General features: G+C 43.1%; 1 protein-coding gene across 8 annotated transcripts in view; it reads right to left on the reverse strand.

The window, feature by feature from the left end:
- LOC144686683 (activin receptor type-1-like) overlaps positions 1 to 24,695 on the reverse strand; it is a 134,086-nt gene that overhangs the window by 64,020 nt on the left and 45,371 nt on the right. For 6 of the 8 annotated variants that reach the window (XM_078552211.1, XM_078552218.1, XM_078552212.1 and 3 more), the window contains one exon: positions 16,079 to 16,152. The exons of 1 other annotated variant lie outside the window; for it this stretch is intronic. In XM_078552211.1, coding sequence (XP_078408337.1) covers positions 16,079 to 16,152 — 74 coding nt within the window. Of the gene's footprint in view, positions 1 to 16,078; positions 16,153 to 16,298; positions 16,358 to 24,695 lie in introns of those variants that run through there. One more of the 8 variants, XM_078552210.1, reaches the window with a different exon arrangement.

Below are 24,695 nucleotides of genomic sequence, written 5' to 3' on the forward strand. Positions count from 1 at the left end.
CGTTTAGCACAGTCACCACACTTTTCAATACCTTTAATCACCTTCCATCTAGCTAATAAAAACAGAAAATGCTGAAAATACTCAGCAGGACAGGCAGCATCTTTGCTGAGAGTTAATATTTCTGATCTGTAAGCTTTCACCAGAACTGGGAAAAGTTAGAGATTTAATATTTTTTAAACAAATGAAAGGGGGAGGGTGAAAAAGAACAAAAGGGAAAGTCTCTCAATCACTGATGTAGACTGTATTTATATATTTAAATTAACCCTTTACACTACAATTATCTGACAGACGACATTCAGTATCCAAAAACAATCTTTATTAATTTTCCATATCTCAACCTCCTGCCTTCCCCGAAGTCTTTGACGTGCTGTCATCTCCCAAATTGATGCCACTTTTCCTCCAACTCCATGTTTAATCACTCTGATGACATTTCCACCCTTGCCATAACACTGAACCCCTTTTCTTAGGCAGTTCCTTGAGATTGTGGATGACTTGCTTCCACTGAAATTTGAGATGGCTGGTAAGTTCAATGTGACTGCCATATGCAGGGCAGGTGATGTTTGAAGGGTTGGGTAGATGGTTTGTTTGGAGGTTTATGCATTCCCTCTGATGCCTTGACTTTGCCTCTGCACATTCCTGAAGACTCTTTCACTACCTTCCTAAATGAGCCTTCTCCATTTAGGATGGTCACAAGCCCATGAGTTGGCAGGAATGTTTGATCTCTTCAGGGGTCCATTGAGTACATTCCTAAAATATTTTCACTGTCCTCCTGAGGATCTCCTGCCACAACTAAGTTCCAAGTAAAACATTTGCTTTGGGACTCTGGTGTCAGGTACATTAATGACATGTCCCTCACAGCAAAGCTTGGGCCATAGATAGACTCGACAGCGCTGAAGAAGCCACGCATGTCACTGGTGTCCATGAGTCATTGGATCTACCACAGTCTTTCTACCCACCATTTGTTCTTTACGTCACAGGTTTAATGCTGCCTTCAGCCACCTGTAGGGCTGCTGCTTTTCTCCTGAGCCATGAGGGAGTTTCCAGACAATGAAAGCTCTGCATTTACACTTGATTAGGTCCTATATCTCTTGGTTGTTCTCATCAAACCAGTCACAATGTTTCCTGGTAGAGGCGCCAAGGACCTCTTTGTAGATGCTGGTTATGGTGAATTTTAGGGTCAGACATGCACTAGGAGTATACTGTAGGTCTTTGTGGCTACAGATTGAGAGGTTGGCAGTGAGGCACTGACTGAAAAGGGCTACCTTGGTGGGATCTTTGAACTTTCAATGTTAATTTTCTTGAAGCATTGCTTCGGTTGCCTCCAATGTTTGGGGGCCAGGCTGATGGAGATAGTCGATTGGATAAGGTGATGATCGGTGCAGCCATCATCAGTACCTGCCATGGCACAGGTCACGTGGACACCTCTCCAATCCCTTGCTTGAACAATGCTGTAGTTGAGCAAGTGCCAGTGTTTGGACATTTGGTGTTGCCATGAGGTCTTGTGCTTGTCTCAATGGTGGAATGGGGTGTTGGTTTTGGGAAGGTCATGTTCTAGAAATAGGCTTGATCAAAGCCAAAAATGATATTGTATGTGACTGTGGCCATATGCTCTAAAACCTACTCATCCTTCTCTTCCTGTTTGCAGCCTTTGACAAAGTTGACCAGACCATTATCCCTCAATACCTCTTCTCCATCGTCCAGCTGAGCAGGAATATAATCATCTGTTTCCGCTCTGACTTATCAAGTCGTAGCCAGAGAATCCCCAAATGGCTTCTCTTCTCTCCCGTTACCTCAAGTCCCCCGAAGATTATCTTTGTCCCTTTTCTTTTGCTCATCAAAATGCTCCCACTTGGAAACCCCACAACCAGAACATGCGTCAGCTTCCACAAGTACACTATAACATCCAGCTCTACCTCACACCACATCTCTTGATCCGTCCACTGCTTTTGTGTCATCAAAATGCTCACTGACATCCAGTCCTTGAGTGGGAACTTCCTACAGTTAAATATTGGAAAGACTGAGCCACCACAAACTCAATTCCCTAACCACCAATTTCATCCCCTCCCTCACTACTCTTCCAGGTTAAAGCAGACTGTATGCAACCTGTGCATTTTATTTGATTGAACTGAACTTCTCCCCCTCCCCCACCCTGCCCAATATCCTTTACATCACAAGGACCACCTATTTACACCTCTGTAATAGCACTTTACCACACCCCTCAGTCCATATGATGAATCCTTCATCCATACTTTTATGATCACCAGATTCAGTTATTCCAATCCTCTCCCATCTTCCATCCTCCTGAAACTTAAGATCATTCAAAACTCTGCTGCCTGTATCCCAACTTGATTCGCCAATTATCCTTGTGCTCTGATCTACATTGGCTCCCATGCCAGCAACCACTCAATTTTCATCCTCTTGTTTAGATTTCACTTTGGCCTTGCTCGTCTATCTCTAGATTTCTACTCCATGTATTTAAGTAGCACCTTTAATTTAGTAAAACATCCCCAGGTGCTTCACAGGAGCATCCCAGACTGATTCCTGGGATGGCAGGATTGTCATATGAGGAGACATTGGGTTAACTATGCCTGTATTTACCGGAGTTAGAAGGAGAGGGGATCTCATTGAAATGTATAAAATTCTAACAGGGCTGGACAGACTGGATGCAGGATGATATTTCCCCTGGCTGGGGGGCCGACAGCAAGGGGTCACGGTCTCAGGATACAGGGTAGGCTATTTAGGACTGAGATGAGGAGAAATCTCCTCACTCAGAGGGTGCTGAACTTGTGGCGTTCTCCATCACAAAAGGCTGTGGAGGCTAAGTCACTGAATATATTTAAGAAGGAAATAGCTTTCTAGACCCTAAAGGGGTATGGGGAGAGAGCAGGAGTATGGCATTGAGATAGAGGATCAGCCATGATCATATTGAATGGTGGAGCAGGCTCAAGGGGCCAAATGTCTTACTCATGCTCCTATTTTCTATGTTTCTATTATCAAACAAAATTTGGCACAAAACCACAAAGGAGATATTAGGGCAGCTGACTAAAAGCTTGGTCAAAGGGGTAGGTTTCAAAGATGACCTTAAAGGAGGAAAGAGAGGTGGAGAGGTTTAGGGAGGGAGTTTCAGGGATGTTCCAATGAAACATCACTGACCTGAAAAGCTAACTCTATTTCGTTGCATAGATGCTGCCTGACCTGCTAAGTTTATTGCAGTATTTTTTGTTCTTATTTCAGATTTTCAGTATCTGCAGTATTTCACTTTTGTGTTCAGAGCTTAGAGCCTTGACAGTGGAAGGCATGATCAGCAATGGTGGAAGAATAAAAAAAATTCAGGGGTGTTCAAGAGGTCAGAATTCGAGGAATGTGGATAGGGTTGGACAGCTGGAGAAGATTAGAGACCAGGAGTGATTTGAAAACACGAATGACAAAGTTTTAAAAATATTATTGCTTAAATCAGGAGCCAATGTAGGTCAATGAGTAGAGGAATATTGAATGAATAGGGCTTGTTGCAAGTTAGGACACAGACAGCAGAGATTTAAATGACTTCAAGTTTACGGGGTGAGAATGTGGGGGGCCAGTCAGGAGGAGTGTGTGGAAATATCAAGTCTAGAGGTAAAAAGGCACAGATAAGGGTTTCAGCAGCTGGTGAGCCGAGGCAGGGGTGAAGTCAGGTGATGTTATGGAAATGAGAATAAGCAGTGATAGCGATGGTGTGAATACAACACCAAAGCTGTGAACAGTATCTCAGCCTCAGTTTCCAGGAAGAAGAATGGAGTCAGTGGCTAGGGAGCAGGGTCTGTGTCAGGCACTGAAGACAACGGCTTTGGTCTTCTCAATATTATGTCAAGGAAAATTTCTGCTCATCGAGTACTAGATATTGGACAAATAGCATCAATGACAGGGTCAAGGCATGGTGGTGAGATAGAGCTGAATGTCGGCATACTATCCTCTATATCCCTCTTATGGATCACTTATGCATCCCCACTTCCCTCGCCCCATGATTGAAAGCTGTACCTTCAGACACCTGGGGTTGAAGTTTTGGAACTCCCTCCTTAAACCAGTCCATCTCTCTCTCCTCTTTGAAGGTGTTCCTGCCCGAGCTTTTAATCATCTGTCCTAATCATTGTCTGATTATGCTCCTCCAAAATGACTTCGGATTTTTTACTGTGTTAAAAGGTGCTTTATATGCAAGTTGCTGTCGATGCTAAGAAAATGAGGGATATTAACTCAGTTTTCTTCATTTTATTTCAATGTACAGCCAAGACAAATGGAGCACAGCCGAACTAACTGAGTGAAGACTTGGAGTTTGGTGAGATGGGGAGTTTTAAGTGTTAATTTTGTTCTTAAACTTTGCTCTTAAAATCTAGATCTAGTCTGTAATTAACAGTAACTGGAAAGTATGGTGTAAGCAGGCCAAGTTCTTTCTTTCTGGCAATTTAGACAGGGTAAGCTCACACTCAGCTGTAGGAGCTGCATTACAGGGAAAGGAGCTAGCTGCTTGGTGAGTATCTAGTAAGTGGGTAAGTTCTATTCTATGCCTAAAGTTTAAAATAGTACACAAATTGGTGGTAAAGATAATAAAATATAAGAAAGCAATATAAATAAGTGATTAATATATTTAAGTAATTGTTTAAAACACATCAAGGTGGCAGGACAGATGATGCGATCCAAGGCAAACATGTCTGCAGTTAAGTGTTGCGGCTTGAGGAACTTCAGCTCAGTCACTGAGCTGGAGGCTGAGCTGCAGATTCTGTGACACATCAGGGAGGGAAAAATTACCTGGATGCTTTATTCCAGGAGGCAGTCACACCACTTAGGATAGGGTATTCTGATTTGGTCAGTGGCAAGGGTCAGGGGGATGTGACTGTGAGTGAGGCAGGTGTGGGGGCCCAGAGGACAGGAGTGTGGGAGTGTGAGCCTCTGCAGTTGTCCAATAGGTTTAAGGTTCTCTCAGCTTGTTTGGATGAGAGCACGGGCTGCACGGTGGATGAGCAAACTGACTATGACACAGTGGTACAGGAAGCCATTCAAGTGGGGGGAGCAAAAAGGAATGTAGTGGTAGTAGGGGACAGTATAGTGAGGGGGATGGACACTGTAGCAAAGAACAAGAGTCCAGATAGATGCATTGCCTGCCCAGTGCCAGGGTTTGGGACATCTGCTCAGGGCTGGACAGGAACTCGCAGTGGGAGGGGGAGGATACAGTGGTCATGGCTATGTAGGTACCAACAACATAGGCAGGATGAGGAAGGAGGTTCTGCATAGTCAGCATGAGGAGCTAGGCACCAAATTAAGAAGCAGAACCTCAAAGGTAATAATTTCTGGATTATTGCCCAAGTCACGTGCAAGCCAGCATAAAACAAATAAGATTAGAGAAACGAATGCGTGGCTGAAAGACTAGTGTGGGAGAACTGGGTTGCGGTTTGTGGGGACACTGGCATCAGTTCTGGGGAAAGTGAGATCGGTACCGTTGGGATGGTCTACACCTGAACCATGCTAGGGCTGGTGTCCTTGCAGAGCCACCTAATTAGGGAAGTAGAGAGGGCTGAATAGTGAATACTGAATAGTGGGGGCAAGGGATCAAATTTAGGGAGATGCGGTAAACCCAAGAGTAAGGACAAGGCAAGAGAAAAAGGTATTAATATGGGAAATGATAAACAGACCATGACAGGAAGGGATAGAGAGCACAAATCTAATAGTAAATCAGCAGATAAGGCTAGATGCTACAAAAATAATAAAAAGGACAAAACTAAAGGCTTTGTATCTAAATGTATGTGGTATTCGAAACAAAAGATGAACTGATAGCACAAATAGAAATTAATAAGTACAATCTGATAGCCATTACAGAGACATGGCTGCAGGATTACATAGATTGGGACCTGTATTTTGAAGGTTTCATGACATTTAGGAAGGACAGGAAGTTAGGAAAAGGTGGAGGGCTGGCTCTGTTAATTAATGATGGTATTAGCACATTAGAAAGGGAAGACCAAAGTCCAGGAAACCAGGATGTAGAAATGGTTTGGGTTGAGATGAGGAATGATAAAGACAAGTCACTTGTGGGAGTGGTGTACAGGCCCCTAATTCTAACTACACAGTAGGACAGAGTATAAAAGAAAAGATAATGGGAACTTGCCAGAAAGGTACAGCAATAATCACAGGAGATTTTAATCTACATATAGACTGGAAAAATCAGATGTGCCTAGATGAAGAGTTCAAAGAATGGTTTTTGGGATAGTTTCTTAGAACAGCACATTCTGGAGCCAACCAGAGAGCAGGCTATACTAAACATGGTATTGAGCAACAAGATAGGATTAATTGATAACCTCAGTGAAGGTGCGCCTGGGTAGCAGTGAGTATAATATGATTGAATTTTACATTCATTTTGAGGGAGAAATGAGTGCGTCCAAGACTAGTATTTCACACTTAAATAAGGGCAATTATGAGCACACGAAAGCAAAGATAGCTAAAGTGAACTGGCAAATGAGGTTAAGGGAGAGGTTAATAGAGGTTCAGTGGCAGACATGTAAAGGGATATTTCAGAATACACAGAATATATACATTCCAATGCGAAAGGAATATTCCAAGGGGAGGACCCACCATCTGTGAGTAAGTAAAGAAGTTGAACATTACCAAACTTAAAGAAAAAGCATATAATTACACAAAGACGGGTGGCAGGTCAGAAGGCTGAAAAGAACATCAGTAACAGCGAAGAATGACAAAAAGACTAATAAGGAGGGAAAAATTAGAGTATGACAGAAAGCTAGCCAATAATATAGCAAAGTGAGCATTGCTCCTATAGAAAGTGTGTCTAGGGAATTGATAATGGAGGGTACGGCGATGACAGATGAATTAAATAGGTATTTTGCTCAGTCTTCACTATAGAGGACACAAGCAACATCCCGGACATAGCTGTAAATCAGGAAATGGAAGGGAGGGAGGAACTCAGGAAAATTACCATCACCAGGGAAGTGGTATTGAGCAAATTGTTGGGGCTGCGGGCTGACAAATCCGCAGGTCCGGATAGACTTCACCCTAAGGTCTTGAAAGAAGTGGCTAGGGAGATAGTTGATGCATTGGTTGTAATTTTCAAAAATTCCCTAGATTTGGGGAAGGTTCCATTAGCTTGTAAAATGGCAAATGTAACTCCTTTATTCAAAAAGGAAGGGAGACAGAAAGAAGGAAACTACAGGCCAGTTAGCATCTGTCATAGGGAAAATGTTAGAGCTATTATTAAATACATAATAGCAGAGCATTTAGAAAAATTCATTGCAATCAGCAGAGTCAACATGGTTTTGCGAAAGGGAAAATCATGTTTAACCAGTTTATTATCTGGAGGAGTCACATATGCTGTGTATAAAGGGGAACTGGTGGATGTACTGTGCTTAGATTTCCAGAAGGTATTTGATAAAGTGCCACATCAAAGGTAATTCTGTAAAATACATGCTCATGGTATAGGGGGTAACATATTGGCATGGATAGACGATTGGCTAGCTAACAGGGAACAGAGAGTTGGCATTAATGGGTCTTTTCTGGTTGGCAGGATGTGACGAGTGGTGTGCCAGAGGGATCAGAGCCGGGGCCTCAGCTTTTTACAATTTATATAAATTACCTGGATGAAGGGACCACAAGGTTTGACATTTAGCCAGACACATCAAGAAACCAGGGTTCAATTTGTCTGTGGGCAGTCATTGAAGCCCAGCTAGGTACCCATGTATTGTCAAGCTGTTTATCATAGGATTGGAAAGGTGTCACAACTGGAAGTCCTATCCTGTTCTTACCCAATGCTCACCCACATATTATCCAGCAAGGTCTGTTGGAAATGTATGAGCAGTATGGATTCTTACATTAGTTTTCTTTCAGAGCCTGGGAAGCTAAAACCAATTAAAATACGTTAATCATCACACTGGCCAAGATCAGCATGAATTTCTCTTGATCCGTAGGGCTCAGTACCATCATTGCAGATATCTATAAATCCATGCAGCCCTCATTCTACCAACATCTGCAAGGGTAAAAAATCCTTAAAATCACAAGCCAAGCTGGCAGATATAGCCTGAGGTCTTTCCTGATACTAAATATATATCCCTTACAGACAAAGCCAGAGATACAGATCACTAACTGTACAATAAAACTGTCATTTGAACAGGCTATGGGCCCTGATAACATCCCACCTGTAGTGCATTAGTCTTGTGCTCCAGACCTAGCTGCGTCCCAAGCCAAACTGTTACAGTATAGCTCTAGGGTTGCCAACTGTGACTAAATGTATTTATGGAGGTTTCATCACATGACTTGTCAATACATCCATCCTTGTGACACTGCCATCATACACCAATAGTTGCAATGCTGGCATCTATCCAGAAATGTGAAAAATTGCCCAGGTATGTCCTGTCCACAGAAAATCAATCCAAGCCAGCCATTGACACCCCATTGGTCTCCTCTTGGTCATCAGCAAAGTGATGGAAGGTGTCATCAACAGTGCTATCAAATGGCACTTACACAGCAAAATTATGTTCAATTTGGGTTCTGCCAAGACCACTTGGCTTCTGACCTCATTACAGCCTTGGTCAAAACATGGACAAAAGACCAGAGCTCAAGGAGGAGAGGCGAGTGACCACCCTTGACATCAAGGCAGCATTTAACCCCATGTAGCAAGGAGCCCTGACAAAAGTGAAGTCAATGGGAATCAGAGAGAAAATTCTCCACTGGTTGAAGTCATACCTAGCACGAAGGAAGATGGTTGTGGTTATTGAAGGTCAGTCATCTCAGTTCCAGGACATTACTGCAGGAGTTCCTCAGGGTAGTGCCCTAGGACCAACCATCTTCAGTTGTTTCAATGTCCTTCCCTCCATCATTAGGTCAGAAGGGATGTTTGCTGATGATTGCACAATATTCAGTAACATTCATGACTCCTCAGATACTGAAGCAGTCCATGCCTGTATGCCACAAGATCTGGACAATATCCAGGCTTGGGCTGATAAGTGGCAAGTAATATTTGCGCGGCACAAGTGCCAGGCAATGACCATCTCCAGCAAGACAAAATCTAACCATCTCCCCTTGACATTCAATGGCATTACTATTGCTGAATCACACACTAATATCCTGTGGGTTACCAATGACCAGAAACTGAACTGGACCAGCTATATAAATACTGTGGTTACAAGAGCAGGTCAGAGGCTGGGAATTCTGTGACAACACCTGACTGTGTCACATCCTGACTTCCCAAAGTCTGTCCACCATATACCAGACGCAAGCCAGGTGTGTGATGGAATACTCTACACTTGCCTGAGCGAGTGCAGTTCTATCAACATTAAAGAAGCTCCACACCATCCAGTACAAAGCAGCCCACTTGTTTGGCACCCCACCCACCACCATAAACATTCACTCCTTCCATCACCAACACACAGTGGCAGCAGTATGTGCCATATACAAGATGCATTGCAGCAGCTCTTCAAGCCTCCTTCAATAGCACCTTCCAAACTGATGACCCCTACCACCTGGAGTGACAAGGGCAGCAGACGCATGGGAAAACCCCCACCTGTGAGTTCCTTTGCAAGTCACACACCATCCTGACTTGGAACTATATTGTTGCTCCTTCACTGTCGCTGCGAGCTCCCTTTTGGGCTGGACTGTGGGTGTACCTACACCACATGGCCTGCAGCAGTTCAAGGCATCAGCTCACCAACTCTTTAATTAGGGATGAGCAACAAATGCTGGCTTTGCTAGCAACACCCACACACCATAAAAGAATTTTAAAGTGTCCAAAGGCAAGATTGTAACAACTTAAAATGGCAGTATGATTCATTGGCATACCAATATATTGTGCCACAGTTGTACAGCTTGACTTTGAACAAAGGATTTATTGCGATAGTGTGCTTGCTAATAAGAAAACTATTTACATAATCATATTTAAATGAGTAATGTCAACACAGGAAATGGTGCAATGTGATGCAGCCACCATCTTAGTTGGCACAATGAGCAGCACATGTAGCAGCATTAAAAAGAAGCCTCGCTTAAAAATCAGTGTTCAACCTGTATGCCTACCTTCAGCTTTGTTTGTACTAGTCCAGTGTTAGGAAATAGAGATAGTTTAAGAAAGTTATATTTGTATTTGTGGGTGTTAGGAATAATTTTTAGCTTTAATGTTTAAGTTTGATTTGTATTCCTGTATCTGTGTTAAGAAAAGGTCAAATGAGTTTTAGTTTTTACTTTAAAAGATGCTTGCATTTCTAATGAGAGTTTTACGACCGTTGCAGCTAAGTTAAAACAAACAAGAGTAGAGAAACTGGACTGTTGCCTAGCAACAAGGGTCCAGAGAGGCAGGTGCCTCCCACAGACACAGAAGAAACTAGAAACAGCAGTTTGATTTGGAAGCTGTTTGAGTTCATTTGGTTTTGAAAGTAACTGCCAGGAAGAGACTGGAGGAAAGGGGAAATATAGCCAGTCCCAAGCTAAAGAAAAGATCCCAAAATCTAGGGGAGTGGAACAGGAGCATGTCCCAAGCAGACCTTTTGGTCAATGGAAGGACAGGAACCTGGAAAAGGTCCTGTTAAGTGGAGTTAAGAGTGAGGGGCAGAGAGAGAGGCTCCAACTTCAGATTTAATGAGACAAAAGCTGCAGAAAGCAGATTAAAGCGAGAACAGCTTGCAAAAGGCAAGAAGGTCCAAAGAGACAAGTGAAAGTCTGTAATTCTTTCTATGGGCATGTGAGGCAGTGCTACTGTTGAAAGCTGAATCGGTGAGAGAGAGTACATGGAAAAAAGCTTGAATGCATGTGGTGACCCATGGAGAGGAACATCGGAATGAGTTCAAAACCCTGGAGGTGAACCCTTGCGGAAGGCATCTGAGAGAAAGCGTCAGTTTGGGAGAAGATTCCAAGGCGAGTTCCTGGAAAGTGGAGATTGGAAACCCACGTGTGAAAGATGGAGCTCAGTGAGACTGGTTGGCTCAGGGTGTGACGAGTGTGTGGGATTTGAGGAGAGATCCATAGCATCTTGTTGAGATGGCATATGTCAATTGGTTTCAGAGATTTTTTTAAATTAATCCACAGGGTGTAGGCTTCACTGGATGGGCCAGTGTTTATTGCCCATCCTTAGTTGCCCTTGAGAAGGTGGTGGTGATCTGCCTTCTTGAACCGCTGCAGTCCATGTGGTGTAGGTACACCCATGGTGCTGTTAAGAAGGGAGTTCCAGGATTTTGACCTAAGAACAGTGAAGGAATGGCGATATATTCCCAAGTCAGGATGTGAGTGACTTGGAGGGGATCTTCCAGGTGGTCCATCTATCTGCTACCCTTGTCCTTCTAGATGGTAGTGGTCATGGGTTTGGAAGGTGCTGTTGAAGGAACCTTGGTAAATTCCTGCAGTGTATCTTGTAGATGGTACACACTGCTGCTACTGTGCATCGGTGGTGGAGGGAGTGAATGTTTGTGGATGTGGTGCCAATCAAGTGGGCTGCTTTGTCCTGGGCGGTCTCAAGCTTCTTGAGTTTTGTGGGAGCTGCACTTATCCAGGCAAGTTGGGATTATTAGATCACACTCCTGACTTGCGCCTTGTAGATGGTGGACAGGATTTGGGGAGTCGGGGGCGGGTTACTCGTCGCACGATTCCTAGCCTCTGACCTGCTCTTACAGCCACAGTATTTATATGGCAAGTCCAGTTCAGTTTCTGGTCAATGGTAACCCCCATAGAGGGGAATTAAGTGATGCTAAAGCCATAGAACATCAAGGGGCAATGGTTGGATTCTCTCTTGTTGGAGATGGTCATTGCCTGACACTTGTGTGGCACGAATGATACTTGCCACTTGTCAGCTCCTGGATATTGTCCAGATCTTGCTGTGTTTGGACATGGGCTGCTTCAGTATCTGAGCAGTCGCGAATGGTGCCGAACATTTTGCAATCATCAGCGAACTTCCCCACTTCTGACCTGATCCGTTGGTTGTTGGGATCGCTTAGCCCTGTCCATCGCTAGTTGCTTATGCTGTTTGGCACGCGTGTAGTCCTGTATTATAGCTTCACCAGGTTGACATCTCAGTTTTAGGTATGCCTTGTGCTGCTCCTGGCATGCCCTTCTGCACTCTTCATTGAACAAGGTTTGATCCCCTGGCTTGATGGTAATGGTTGAGTGGGGAATATGCCGGGCCATGAGGTTACAGATTGTGCTCGAGTACAATTCTGCTGCTGCTGATGGCCTACAGTGCCTCATGGATGCCCAGTCTTTAAGTGCTAGATCTGTTCAAAATCTATCCCATTTAGCACAGTGGTAGAGCCACACAACACGATGGAGAGTATCCTCAATGTGAAGGTGGGACATCATCTCCACAATGACTGTGCGGTGGTCACTTCTACCAATACTGTCACGGACAGATGCAACTGCGACAGGCAGATTGGTGAGGATGAGGTCAAGTATGTTTTTCCCTCTTGTTGGTTCCCTCACCACCTGCCGCAGACCCGGTCTAGCAGCTATGTCATTTAGGATTCGGCCAGCTCGATCAGTAGTGGTGCTACCACGCCACTTTTGATGATGGACACTGAAGTCCCCCACCCAGAGTACATTCTGCGCTCTTGCCACCCTCAGTGCTCCCTCCAAAGCGATGTTCAACATGGAGGAGCACTGATTCATCAGCTGAGTGGGGTAGGGTGCAGTACATGGTAATCAGCAGGAGGTTTCCTTGCCCACGTTTGATCTGATGCCATGAGACTTCATGGGATCTGGAGTCGATGTTGAGGACTCCCAGGACAACTCCCTCCTGACTGTATACCACTGTGCTGCCACCTCTGCTGGGCCTTTCCTGCTGGTGGGACAGGACATACCCAGGGATGGTGATGGTGGTTTCTGGGATATTATCTGCAAGGTTATGATTCCGTGAGAATGACTACGTTGGGTGTTGCTTGACTAGTCTGAGACAGCTTCCCCCAATTTTGGCACTAGCCCCCAGATGTTAGTGAGGACTTTGCAGGGTCTATAGGACTGAGATTGCCGTTGTCGTTTCTGGTGCCTAGGTTGATGCCAAGTGGTCCAAGCAGTTTCATTCCTTTTTAGTGACTTTGTAGCAGTTTGATACCGCTACAGCTGATTGTGGTGTGTCTGACCACAGGTTACCTACTGGTTTACATGGACTGTGTACTTACTGTGCACATTAAAGTATAAGATAGTTTTTTGTGACTTGCGTTATCCTTACAAATCTGTAAAGGTATAAGTGTGGGTGAAGGAGTATTGTAATATAGTTCATGTTTTCTTGTTAAATAAATGTTTTATTCTTTTGTTAAACATTCATTAGCTGACTCCAGTGGTTCTGTTCAGTGGCCACTCTCCACATATCTAAACAAACAAACTAAAAGTTGTGATCTATCAAACTAGGTTCAGGTTCCACTCTGGGCTGGGATCAGGTTTGTGCAGGAGCAACCTCAGCTGGGATTGTATCATTAGATGGCAGTAGTAGTGAGTAGAAGTGAGCCGACAGCAGTGAGCAGCAGCTGAAAGTAATTTGAATCAGAAGCCCTGCCTGAAGCACTGCAGTTGGATCAACATTTTCACAATCAGAGAGCGACTGTGTGAATAGTGTAACCAAGAGCACTCTTGGTTTTGCTAGAGCCAAACAAAAAATCAACGGCAGTTTCAGCTGCACAGTTCAGCAGTTTTGGCACGTAATCCTCCACACTATTGCTGCATTTGCTTGCCATTAGTCAACCCTGCCACCAGGTTCCCTTCTGCCTGCATGCTAAAAGCACAGCTCAGGGTATGGCTCCTTCTCAGCTCTGCAGCCATCGCTGTTCACTGCAGCTTTTAAAGCAACAGTTGTTCCTTCGGGGAATAAAGAACAGAAGGCCGAGGCAATGGCCGCAAGTTTTTCAGAGATGGACCGGAATGTATCCAAATGTCCCACGAAGAGTTCAAACCATTTAGACAGAGTATTGAACTATGTTTCCAAAACCAGGAGGTTGTGGATGTGGAGAAGCAAGCTATAAAGATCAGGATCATCATTGGAAATGATGATCTGTACAGAGTTAATGCGTCTGGTCTGAGAATGGCCAGAAGAATCCAGCGAAGCTATGGGCAAGATTGGAAACCCAATTTAAGATTAAAGTGAATTTCAGAGTACATAGGCTGAAATTCATGCAGTAGAGACAGAAAGCCGGGGAATGCCTAGACATTAATGCCAAACTCTGTGCAAATTATGGAGTTGGTTATTGCCACTCCTCCTGTTGAGGTGTTCCAGAAGGACCTCCTAGAAAAACTAAAAGGACACAGTGTGGAGAACATATTACAGGACAGATGCAGGTACGAGGCAATCATCATAGGAAGGCTATTGGGACTATTCTCCTTGGAAGATAGATGGTCGAGAAGAGATTTAATAGAGATATTCAAAATCATGAGGTGTCCAATGGATCTGGAGTGTATTGGCCATACCAGAATGAAATTGGTACATCCAAATGAAGTACTATTCCAGGGATGCCAGGTCTTCATTCCAATAACACCGCAGTCCAACATACTTAGTCAGCTCCACTAAGGGTACTTGGGAAGAAGAGAGGATGAAACAGCTATATAAATACTGCATGAACAGGTCAGAGGCTGAGACTTCCGCAGAGACTAACTCATTTCCTGACTCCCCAAAGCTTGTCCACCGTCTACAAGGCACAAGTCAGGAGTATGATGGAATACCCTCCACTTGCCTGATGGGTACAGCTCCAACACTCAAGAAGCTTGACACCATCCAGGACTAAGCAGCCCGCTTGATTAGCACCCCACCCACCACCTTCATCATACACTCCCTCTGCCACCAACACACAGTGGCAGCAGCCTGTACCATCTACAAAATGCACTTCAGCAACTCGCCAAGGCTCCTTCGACAGCAGCTTTCAAACCTGCGACCTCTACCACCTAGAAGGACAAGAAAGGCAGATACATGGGAACACCATCACCTGCAAGTTCCCCTCCAAGCCACTTATATCCTGGCTTGGAAATATATCACCGTTCCTTCACTGTCACTGGAATCACAATCCTGGAACTCCCTCCCTAACAGCACTGTGGGCATTCCTACAGCACATGAGCTGCAGAGGTCAAGAAGGCAGCCTACCACCACCTTCTCAAGGGCAGTTAGGGATGGCCTAGCCAGCAACACACACATCCCATGAATGAATGAAAAAATTTGCTCGAGTCAGTGTTCTGGCCCGACATCAGCAAGGACACTGACCCTGTGCTTAGAACTTGTGGCATGCTCTACTGCACTCTAAGAAGCAGGGTTGATTTCTTGGTGACAATGGTAGAGTGGGGGAAATGCCGGGCTATGCAGATTGTGGTTGAGGATGCTGCTGATGGCCCATAGCACCTCCTGGATGCCCAGTCTCAAGTTGCTAGATCTGTTCAAAATCTATCCCATTTAGCACGGTGGTAGTACCACACAACACGATGGAGAGTGTCCTTCACGTGAAGACTCCATTTCCACAAGGACTGTGCGGTGGTCACTCCTACCAATGCTGCCATGGGCAGGTGCATCTGCAGCAGGCAGGTTGGCGAGGTGAAGTATGTTTTTCCTTTGTTGGTTCTCTCACCATCTGCTGCACACCCAGTCTAGCAGCTATGTCCTTTAGGACTCAGCCAGCTCAGTCTGTAGTAATGTTAATGGTGATGGACATTGAAGACCCCCACCCAAACTATATTCTGCAGAGGAATTTGCACGGTCAACAGGGCCAAGTTTGCCTATGTCGATGCCAGGTGTTCTGTCTGATTTCATTCCTTATTGACTTTCTAGTGGTTTGGTACAACTGAGTGGCTTGCTCAGCCATTTCAGAGGGCATTCATTGCTGTGGATCTGGAGTCACATGTAGGCCAGACCAGGTAAGGATTTCCTTCCATAAAGGGTGGTGCCGTGGTGGGATTCGAACCCAAGCCCCCAAAGAATTACCCTGGGTCTCTGGATTACCAGTCCAGTGACAATACCACTATGCCACCGCCTACCCCAGCTGCTTCTATAACTACATATCTAAATATTTGACCATTTACTGACTATTCACAACAAATAGAAAATTGCACAGTATCCCACTTGATTCAGCAAGAACAGGGTTAAAATGCAGTAATTGCTGTCCCTTACCTTCACAGCTGGAACTCGGAAAGGTCAGTGTTATCAACACAGGAAGGATCATCATACCAGTTAACATCGTACAACTGAAACAAAACACACTACAATTAACATTTTAATGAATCTTTGCCTGACCTACATACATCTGAGCTTTTTATTACAAGACAAAAAGTCAAGAGGAAGAAAATACACAATGGAAGAGGGAAACAATCACACAAAGACAACAGTATACTTGTGCAATCCAACTCCTTCGCTCCAGGGCATTTCTGAAACCATAATCCTACTGAATCAGCCAGCTTGCACACTGTACAATGGTGACGTTTCTCAAAATAGGTTATCTGGCTCCATCCAATACTGATAGCTGAAATCATGCCAACAAGCTTTGGAAACATCAGCATTCAGCTGGTTGCTACTTTACTTTAATATGCTGAAAGTCATTGTGCAGATTTTACAAGAATAGCTTCAACGAACACTTAAATAGGCTTAAGGACATAAAATCCTCAAAGTGAGGGTGTTTAAGTAAACACTTTGCAGAGATCCAAGGGAAACACTGAAAACTCCTATGCTTCAGTGCCTAGCAGAATAGGCCCCTGCTCATTGTGTTAAAAAGGGAAAATGGTTAGAGTCCCAAGGCTGGACAGTGGGAGCAGAGACAGTGCTGCATTCTATTCAAATTATCTGTCACTTGATACTTAGTTCATGATGAACGCCTTAGCATCATAAACCAGTGAGAAAGAGAGGAGGCCTGTTGTCTGTCCCAATGGTGTTTCTACATAGATTTACCCACTGGGGACCCTGAGCCATCAGTCTCTGGGATAAATTGTTTCCTGTTGCAGAGATAAATCCTGAAAATGCAGCTGTGTTAAACTAAACACTATGTTGAAAGTCAATGCAATTATGCCTGCCAGAGCCAGACATTTTTGTGGTTTCACTTGGTAAAATTTAGAAGCCGTGACCAGTCCTGTCTAGCAGGTACCAGATACGCATCAAAGCTATCTCCTGCTACAGCTTTTTTTTTTGCCAGGGTGGGGGTAGGGAGAGATTGCACCTAATGACAGACTTTATTGTTGTGGTATTCACTATCATCACTAGTCACAAACTTTAATCATGAATACACATACTGATAGGAACATGTTCGGGCCTGTCTCTCCAACAGAAATATACTGTTTGTTTTTACTTTATGCATTGTATGTTGTCGTTGTCATCATCAACACCACATTTACATAGCACCTTTAACGTAAATGCTGGATCAAAATCCTTGAACTCCCTTCCTAACAACGCTGAGGGTGTACCTACACCAGGGCCTGGGAGAGAAATCGTGGGCCCTGGTGCTTCTCCTCTTTCCAGGTCCCTTATTCCACCACACTACTACCGCCCCCTCCCCACCCCCAATCATGCATGATATTACTTCCCCCTTTCAAGGTTCACCAATCATAGAAAGGCCCTAGTAAAATGATAACGCCCACTGTTGGCATCTAGTTACAAATATTGTCTGATTATATATGCAGCATATGTTATTAATATTAAAAGCAGTAATGATATAATGCAGTGTTAGTTTTTGTACACCTATTGGCTGATTCCCCCCGTGACTATTAAACAAACCAGAAAATACTAATTTTACTTTAACAGCAGCGTGCAATATTGTTAATTTAACAGAAAAATATACCATTAATTATTTATAATACTGTGCTGATGATAACACTGATTTCGGTGACTTCCTCAGCCCTCATTAACATGTTCTACACATTGCACTACATGAACACGGTAACAGTAAATTCATATCTGGGAGAAGATTCAATTCTTTCAACCCATATAAACTGCACAAGATCTTTTCCATTCTGTAGAAGAATTAGAAGACTTTCTCCTGCCTGGGTGAATGACATTATTCAATATAATTATTTCATAGAAGAGGTGTAATTGGATTCCATTTTATCAGTAATCTCACAGGGTAGAAAGATCAAATAACTCCTGAGCCAAGCAGAATGATTAAACAACATAGGTCTTCACTGTTACTGAGAAGCATTGGAGTCCTCAGGTGTCTTTGTGCGACATAACCTTTAAGAGATCAGAGGACAAAGACTGACTGGTTCACAATTGTATCTGTGTTTTCTTGATCAGTAAATCTGAAGACTCTGTTGATTGCTGCTTCTCACTATATCCTTTCAATATCTACTATGCAAAACAACTTTATCACGATATTTCATTCCTCAAAAAAACTCAAAAAGCACCAAGATAAAGTGGGATAGTAGGCAAATTGACAAAAGAACAAAATTGAAGTCAATGGAAAAGACTCCTGAGAATCATGTGCAAGTTACTGATTCACCATGACCCCATTACCCATTTCTCCAAGGGTGGGGTGAACCAGAATGAGGTAGTGATTTGTAAAACTTTTCTTCAAGCAATCTCTTAGTGACAAATAGGGATTTCATTCCCAGACTTTGCAAGAGTAATAAAATGAGCGATGGTGAGTCAACAACTTGTTTGGCATCAATTCCGGTTTTTTTAGTTTCTTACATTTATTTTGATGAGGCTCAAGATTCTCAAGCCTCTGGTACATCAACACATGTCATCAGAATTATGTCTACTTTAGGACGTAATGAAAATTTAAGACTGCTATTTATACACCAGTTTAACTTCAAAGGGAGCTTTAAGAAGTGTACAATATTTAATTATAGAGTCATAGAGATCTACAGCTCAGAAAAAGGCCCTTCAGCCCATCAAGTCTGCACCAGTCAAACAAGTACCTAACTATTCTAGTCCCATTTTCCAGCACTAGGCCCATAGCTTTGTATGCCATGGCATTGCAAGTGCACATCCAAATACTTCTTAAATGTTATGAGGGTTTCTGCCTCTACCACCCTTTCAGGCAATGAGTTCCAGATTCCCACCACCCTCTGGGTGAAAAAATTCTTCCTCTCATCCCGTCTAAACCTCCTGCCCCTTACCTTAAATGTATATCCTCTGGTTATTGATTCCTCCACCAAGGGGAAATGTTCCTTCCTGTCTACCCTATCTATGCCCCTCATAATTTTATACCCCTCAATCTCCTCTGCTCCAGGGAAAATAACCCCAGTCTATCCAATCTCTCCTCATAACTAAAACTCTCCAGCCCAAGCAACATCCTGTAAATCTCTTCTGCACTCTCTCTAGTGCAATCACATCCTTCCGATAATGCAGATTCCAGAACAGCACGCAATACTCCAGCTGTGGCCTAACCAGCATTTTATACAGTTCCAGCATAACCTCGCTGCTCTTATATTCTATGCCTTGGCTAATAAAGGCGAGTATCCCATATGCCTTCTTAACCACCTTATCTACCTATCCTACTACCTTAAGGGACCGGTGGACATGTACACCAAGGTCCCTCTGATCCTCGGTACTTCCCAGGGTCCTACCATTCATCGTGTATTCCCGTGCTTTGTTTGTCCTGGTATTAAGCCTTAAAAAGTAACACCCCCACTCCATCCCACTCCCCAAACCTCCCTCATACCCGTCATTCCCAAGCCCTCCCTCCCAAAACCTCACCCCTTTACCCACTCCTCTCTTCCCCCATACCTCCCCTCCCTTACCATCCAAATGCTCTAAAATATTTAGAGATTTCATTTACCATTTTTCAACCATGAACACTGTTGCTGCGCTGCTGCTGCTGACCTTTGGGCAGCTTTGTGGTTATCTGGCGGACTTTTCAAACAAAAATATCGGAATCACAAAACTGCCCGAAGGTTGGAAGCAGCAGCGCAGCAACTATCAGTGAAGCTGACTTGAAAGGCTGGCTTTCGGACTTATCAGGCTGACAGACAGTTCCAATTTTTTTTAAGCCAGTCTTTCAGGTCTAAAGCTTATCTGAAGGACAATGAGAAACTCCATTTAAAACACTGGGCCCAGGTCCCCAACTTAGCCCCCAGGGCCCAATGTTTTATACGGTACCATCTACACTCCCCTCTTGTAGGAACTGACTTACAAGACATGGACTGCAGCAGTTCAAGGCGGTGGCTCACCACCACCTTCTCAAGGACAATTAGGGATGGGCAACAAATGCTGGCCTAGCCAGTGACACCCACATCCCATGATTAAATAATTCAAAAATAAAACATCCCAGGCACTTAACAGGAGCATAATAAAGTATGACATGGAGCCATGGAAGGAAATATGTGGGCAGATGAGCAAAAGCTTAGTCAAAGAGGTAGGTTTTAAGGTGCGTCTTAAGGAGGAAAGAAAGGTAGAGATGCGGAGAGGTGTATTAAGATATTCCAGAGCTTAGGGCCTGGACAGCTGAAGATGCAGTCATCAAATGTCGAGTGATTAAAATCAAGAGGCCAGAATTAAAGGATTCAGGTTTTGAAAAAAATTAACTTGCCTCGTCTTTCACTCTCCCACATTGATAAACTAACCTGTGCATCTGCTCCCTTTAAGGCCTATTATTGACCAATTCAGAAAACATTTATGCCCAGAGAGTAGAGACATAAGATACCAGTTTAAAAAGTTCTCAATTCACATTGTGTATTTTTTTAATGTCACAATGCAAGCACGCAGACATACTGGTTTAGGGTGCTTAAAAGGCCTGCCTGGTATACAAAAATACAGATGAGAGATTTGGGAGATCCAGGAGCCTGGAGAGTAGTTATTACACACAAAGTGGTTAGAATGTGAAACTTTATTTGATTGTTGAAGCAAAGTCCATAAAATTCTTTTCAAAAGGAACTGGATAGTTGCTTGAAGAAGAGGGAATTAAGGGAACTGGGAAGCAAGCAGAAGAGTGGAATTAGACTACATTATCTCACAAGAGGACATGGACCAGACAAGCTAATTTTATCTCTTAAGCCTTTGGGTTAGAAGCAAGTCTGCAAGGTGTGGAAAAGCTAAAAGAGAACAGAAGGAAATAAAACAAATCTAAGATCTAGAGACCTGAAGATCATTTAAGAAAAGTAGGTTCTGTTCACGAAGAGAAGTTTAATTTTCTAGCTCATTTCACCCTTTCCCCCTTTACCCAGTCTTGGAATTTCATTTTATTCATTATGGGATGTGGGCATTGCTGGAAAGCCAGCATTTATTGTCCAAGCCCAATTGTGCTTTAACCACTACAGTCTCTGTGGTGAAGGTACAATGATGCTGTTGGAGAGGGAGGAAGTTCCAGGATTTTGACTTAACAATGATGAAGGAACACAGGATATCTCCAAGCCAGGATGGTTATGTAGGAGAAACTTGCAGGTGATGGTGCTCCCATGTGTCTATTGTCCTGTCCTTCTAGGTGATAGAGGTCATGGGTTTCAGAGATGGTGGTCAAAGAAGCCTTGGCAAGTTACTGCAATGCATCTTTATTAGATGGCACACACTGCTGCTACTGTGTGCCAGCAGTGGAGAGACTGACCGTTTAGGATCGTGGATGGGGTGCAATCAAGATGACTGCTTTGTTCTGGATGGTGTTGAGCTTCTTGAATGTTGGTGCTGTACCCACCCAGGCAAGCAGAGAGCATTCCATCACACTCCTGACTCATGCCTTGTCGATGGTGGTCAGGCTTTGGGAGTCAGGAGGTGAGTTACTCGCCACAGAATGCCCAGCCTCTGACCCGTTCTTCCGGCAAAAGTATTTATGTGGTGGGTCCAATTAAGTTTGTAGTCAATGGTGACCCTCCAGGGTGTTGATGGTGGGGGATTCAGTGATGGTGATGCCATTGAATGTTAAGGGGAGGTGGTTAGATTCGCTCTCATTGGAGATGTTAATTGCCTGGCACTTGGTAGGCATGAATGTTTCTTGCCACTTATCCGCTAAGGAGTGAATATTGTTCACATCTTTGTGCATGCGAGCATGGACTAGGTTGGTATCTGAGGAGTTGCAAATGGTACTGAACACTGCAATCATCAGCGAAAATCCTCAGTTCTCTCACACAAGTCTTTAGCACCACAACCAGGGTGTTCTCCATGGCCTATAGCCTTTGCTGTCTGCAATGCTCTTGGGCGTAAGCTGCAATTCCAAAACAATCTACACAAACACACACTCTCATTGGTATCTAATACATACCTATGGCACAATAACACTCTTTTAGACTACAAGGGATTTGGGGTGGGCACCAGATGTGTGAATGATGATCTTGCAGAAGGCATACCCAGACTCAGTGTACAGATCTAACAATACAACCCAGAGAAAATGTAGTACAAGTTTGGAAAATTTAGGAACAGAATAACGAGCATCTGCATTTACAATGGATTTCCTGGAAGATTTAAATTTTATGGTAGATGTCCCAGAACCTTTGCTTTTGTAGGACAGATGATTTAAGTTTAGTGATGCAGTAGCATCAATCTCATGTTATTGGAATTTCAAACGTGCCGTGGAAACAATAGCCCCAGCTGCTTAAGGCAGGGTCAGGATATGGCAATGAACCAATAGGAGAGGTAAGTAAAAAGAAAATTGTACATGTAATCAGGCCTTTTTTTGGCTGGAGTGGATGGTAGAAATGAAGACAAATTATGAAAGCATTTGATAGCTTGCTTGAAATGAGAACTCAGTCCATTTACATTTATCAAGGGTGAATTCTGCTGGAGTTCAATAGACAATTGTGCACAGTAAAAAACAAGACAAAATGCCTTTAAAGAAAATCAAGGTTGGCTTCAGAATTTAATGCATGGGTCGCTCAACTATTTACACTAAGCAAATACTGTACCAAGTTTATTCCCTTACAAAAGCCAAGTTTAGCTGATCTCAGTCAAAGCAGCAGCATGAACACTACAAGTAGCCTCAGTTGGCTGGCGTTCAGGTTAGGAAATGTGGCCATGCTTCCTGCTTAAGATCACTATGCAGTGGCCTCTACGGGAACCAAGTGACTTAAGATTGGATTTGGCTGTGATGCCCAATGTGCTGAATCAGACAGCTGAATAAATCATTGATTTGTCCTCTTCCATGTACTTGGTATTTGGCAAGAAGCTTTTATTTGTTTAAGAGTGTTTAAAGCCCTGTTTATTCAGGCAGTTGGAAATTGGGTTAGCTGGAAACCTAGAGCGCTCACATATGTGCTATGATGGTATTACATATTCGGATCAACTTCAGATAAAGCCAACTGTGGGACGGTCGAAGTTAGGACAAATTTAGGTACATCACAGGCAGATGAGGTTAATTCTGTTCTCCACTATAAAACCAACAATTTCCCCACTAGATATTCTCTACTGCTTTCTGCTGAGGTGATGACTGTTTTTCATATAAAGAATGTCTCTTGCTTCCCTCATCTCTATTTCTCTTTGCATGCAACTAAGCAAGTATGTCAGTCTGCTTCTAATTCAGTCACAGAAATAATTTCATGGAGGGCAGACAGCATGGCCAGTTACAATATAAATGCATCAAAAGTCATGAATTATAAAGTATGAAGATTTCCTGAAACACATTATAGCAGCTACCGGTTTCAACTAATTTATCTTTTCAGATTGAGATACAGCTTGAAACATTAATATTTTGCTCCATAATTTAAGATTTTCTTCATGCTTACAGTAATAAATGTTGGGAAGTAATACAAATTATAATTCCTTTCAAAACTTGAGATCATGCTAGCCTTAACTACAAATCTGAATAATCAGATTAGGGATAAGTTTTTATTATGGACAAAAATTAGATAAAACTGCAATTTTAATAATTTGTATCTTTTCTTCTTTAGATGTCTCTTTAAGGAAAATATGTTAATTTGATTAATCTAACTTTCTATATTGTAAAATGTTTAAACTAGATACTTTTATTATGAACTGGCCATCTAAACTTGAATTGCATTACGCTTCTTCAATGCTTTTCTGTCTAGAAGTTAATCCTGTACTTGTTTTGACTCTTCCGTTAGAGATAAATAAAAATGTAGCTACTCCAATTACAGTGAATACTTGCACAAATAGTAGCAAAATTTCAACTGCAGTTTCACTGTAATGCAGCTATAAAAAAAGTCACTAGATTTGCAGCTACTTACAATTCAAACAGAAAACAAAAACTATATTGTCTACCATGAAAGAATTAAATGGTAGAACATGGCCTTCGTATGCAAAAAAAACTTTGGAGCTGCTCTGAGTCAGCTCTAATTAAACTTCCCAACACATTTAACATTGAGTCTCAATGAGATCAGATCCACTATAAACAGTGCATGGATTTTCTTCAGCTATGTTGAAACTGCACTTTAACAGTCTGGTTCTGAAAACCAACGGGTGTGGCCTTGGCAAACTGTCCAACATTTCAGAAAGACGAATCATAGATTGGGGTCAAGTTGTACTGCAATACAGCTTGCCTATAACCATCCTATTAAATTGAAGTGCACATTAGAACTCGACTGCAAATGGGGAATTTCTTTCACAGGAGCATTGCCAATAGTGAACCAGTCTATTATGGACAGTGGCAAAATACACAATAGCTAGAATACTTGAAAACTTCAATGAAACAACAGGAAGTCAGAGAGAAATTAGATTTGGGTGAGTCATGGACATAATGAAAACCTGCCTAGAAAATCAACTGAGCTCATACGGACTCGAAACATTAACTCTGTCTTTCTCTCCACAGATGCTGTCAGATCTGCTGAGTTTTTCCAGCATCTTTTGTTTTTGTTTCAGATTTCCAGCATCCGCAGTATTTTGCCTTTATCTTTTAAAGGGGGACTTGGCAGTTGTGTGC

This window comes from Cetorhinus maximus, chromosome 11 (assembly GCF_964194155.1).
Source record: "Cetorhinus maximus chromosome 11, sCetMax3.hap1.1, whole genome shotgun sequence".
Taxonomy (NCBI): Eukaryota; Metazoa; Chordata; class Chondrichthyes; order Lamniformes; family Cetorhinidae; genus Cetorhinus; species Cetorhinus maximus.